General features: G+C 36.8%; 1 protein-coding gene across 1 annotated transcript in view; it reads right to left on the reverse strand.

Moving 5' to 3' along the window:
* The window catches only part of IKBIP (IKBKB interacting protein), a 20432-nt gene continuing 18414 nt past the window's right edge, over window positions 1–2018 (reverse strand). The window contains exon 3 of the mRNA XM_007124807.3: window positions 1–947. Coding sequence (XP_007124869.1) covers window positions 192–947 — 756 coding nt within the window. The 3' untranslated portion in view covers window positions 1–191. The remainder of the gene's footprint in view (window positions 948–2018) is intronic.

The following is a 2018-nucleotide window of genomic DNA, read 5'->3' on the forward strand; positions in this document are numbered from 1 at the left end:
TTTGAGCATATTTATTTTGGAAAATCCAGTGCTCAGTCCTTCAGAAACTTTTATTTTTGCTGTACAAAATAGAATCAAATACAAAATAGTATTTACTCCAAAATTTCATTATTTCTGACTTGTCAGTCTTTTTATAACATGACAGAGGTCCCATTAAAAAGTTTCTTCAGTCTAATCTAAATAATTTCAAGCTAACCCATATCTGAAATGTGTTTTATTTCATCTTTCATATCCTTAATCTCAGCTCGGACTATTGTTAAGTTAGATATTTTCTCTTTTAAGAAAGCAATTTCTTTCTCTCTTTGTAGTAAGTCAGTAACCAATCTCCCAATGCGTACTGTTAAATCATTTACCAAGGGTTCCAAGCGGGAAAAGTCCTTCTTTAGATTATACACCTTTGGTTTTAGATCATTTGCAAAAGTCACTGTCTTCAGAACTTTAGCTCTGTCACTTTCTAAGCTTAAAAATCTATCTGTGTGCTTGCTGAAATCACTCTGTAGCTCAGAAAGTATCTTCTTAACAGAGTTAATTCTTTGTGAATTGTCAGATGCTGTCTTTCGGAGCATTGCTGTTCGGTCAATGCTACTTGAAAGAAGATTACCTATGTTTTTTACTGTATTTTTTTCTACTTTTTCTATTTTATTTTCTAGTTCTTGAACAGAATCTGTCAATGATGTTACATCAGTTACTAAACCTGAAATACGTCGCATATCTGTTTTTATGGTTGTAATCTTGAGACCGACATCTTTTGCCATGGAAGTTGTACTTTGGTCTACTTTTGTAACATCTTTGGAAACAGTGGTCAAATTGTTGTTCAGTATATCCTGCTTTTCAGTTATCCTGTTGGACCAAGTTTTCACTTCATAAATCTCCTCCTGTAGACGCTTTAGATGAGTAATTATTTGGAAAGACTTCAATTGTTCTATGATAGCTTCAGACTTCTGACACTGTAAGAAAATATAGTACCAGAATAATTAAATTGAGTAAAAGCTTAACATTTAAAATTCAACTTAAATTTTAGGTGTTATTTTAACTATAAAGTTACTGCTCTTCTGGAAAGCATTTGGTAAAAGATGCATCAAGTGTATTGCTAGTGAATAGGAAGGAAAACATTGAGGAAATTTCATGTGACTGCAAATGGCATTTTCCAGTTATTTTTGCACCATCAGTCCTCTGCATGGTGACAAAATGAGCTAAATGAGGGAAAACTATGTATCTTCAGTTGCTGGAGAAGGGAGGAGGAAGCCCCCTCTAGATGAGTTTTGGTAAATTTGGGGGGTCAAACAAGACAACATGACTTCTGAAACTCAAGTTTGATGGTAGGTACAACAAGTGCTAGAATGAAGGGACTTTATTGTCCTATTACTTTTATGAATACTTTTCTGGGGTATTGAACTAATTCCATTCAATTAGTAATCCTTAAGTTCCTAGTGTGTTGTCAGGCATGTGAAGTCTGAGGAACATAAAGATGAGTACAGCTTCGGTTGTGGCTTCAACTCAGTTCAGTAGTTTAATAGAGATGTTAGTATGTAAAAAACAAAACAAATAAAGCACTATCTCCAAGGTTCTAAAATTCCATGATTCCAAATACAAGTGATTCTCAACTTTTGGATGTTTCAATGCCATCCTCCTTCCCCAGCATCCATTGAATACTGATGTCTCTAAATTGTTTTGGTTTAACTTGGACAAATCAGCTGATGAACATTTTGAGCCACACAACTGCCTGGCAACATTTCAAGTTGTTATTTTTGTTGTTGTGTGCATGTGTATGTGTGTTTATATAGCAGTTTTGGGGAAATTGAGTTATTTTATTTTATTGTATTTATTTATTTATGTTTTTTTTGTGGTACGTGGGCCTCTCACTGCCGCGGCCTCTGCCGTTGCAGAGCACAGGCTCCGGACACGCAGGCCCAGAGGCCATGGCCCACGGGCCCAGCCGCTCCGCGGCATGTGGGATCTTCCCGGACCGGGGCACGAACCCATGTCCCCTGCATCGGCAGGCGGACTCTCAACCACTG

Source organism: Physeter macrocephalus, chromosome 6, assembly GCF_002837175.3.
Source record: "Physeter macrocephalus isolate SW-GA chromosome 6, ASM283717v5, whole genome shotgun sequence".
NCBI lineage: Eukaryota > Metazoa > Chordata > Mammalia > Artiodactyla > Physeteridae > Physeter > Physeter macrocephalus.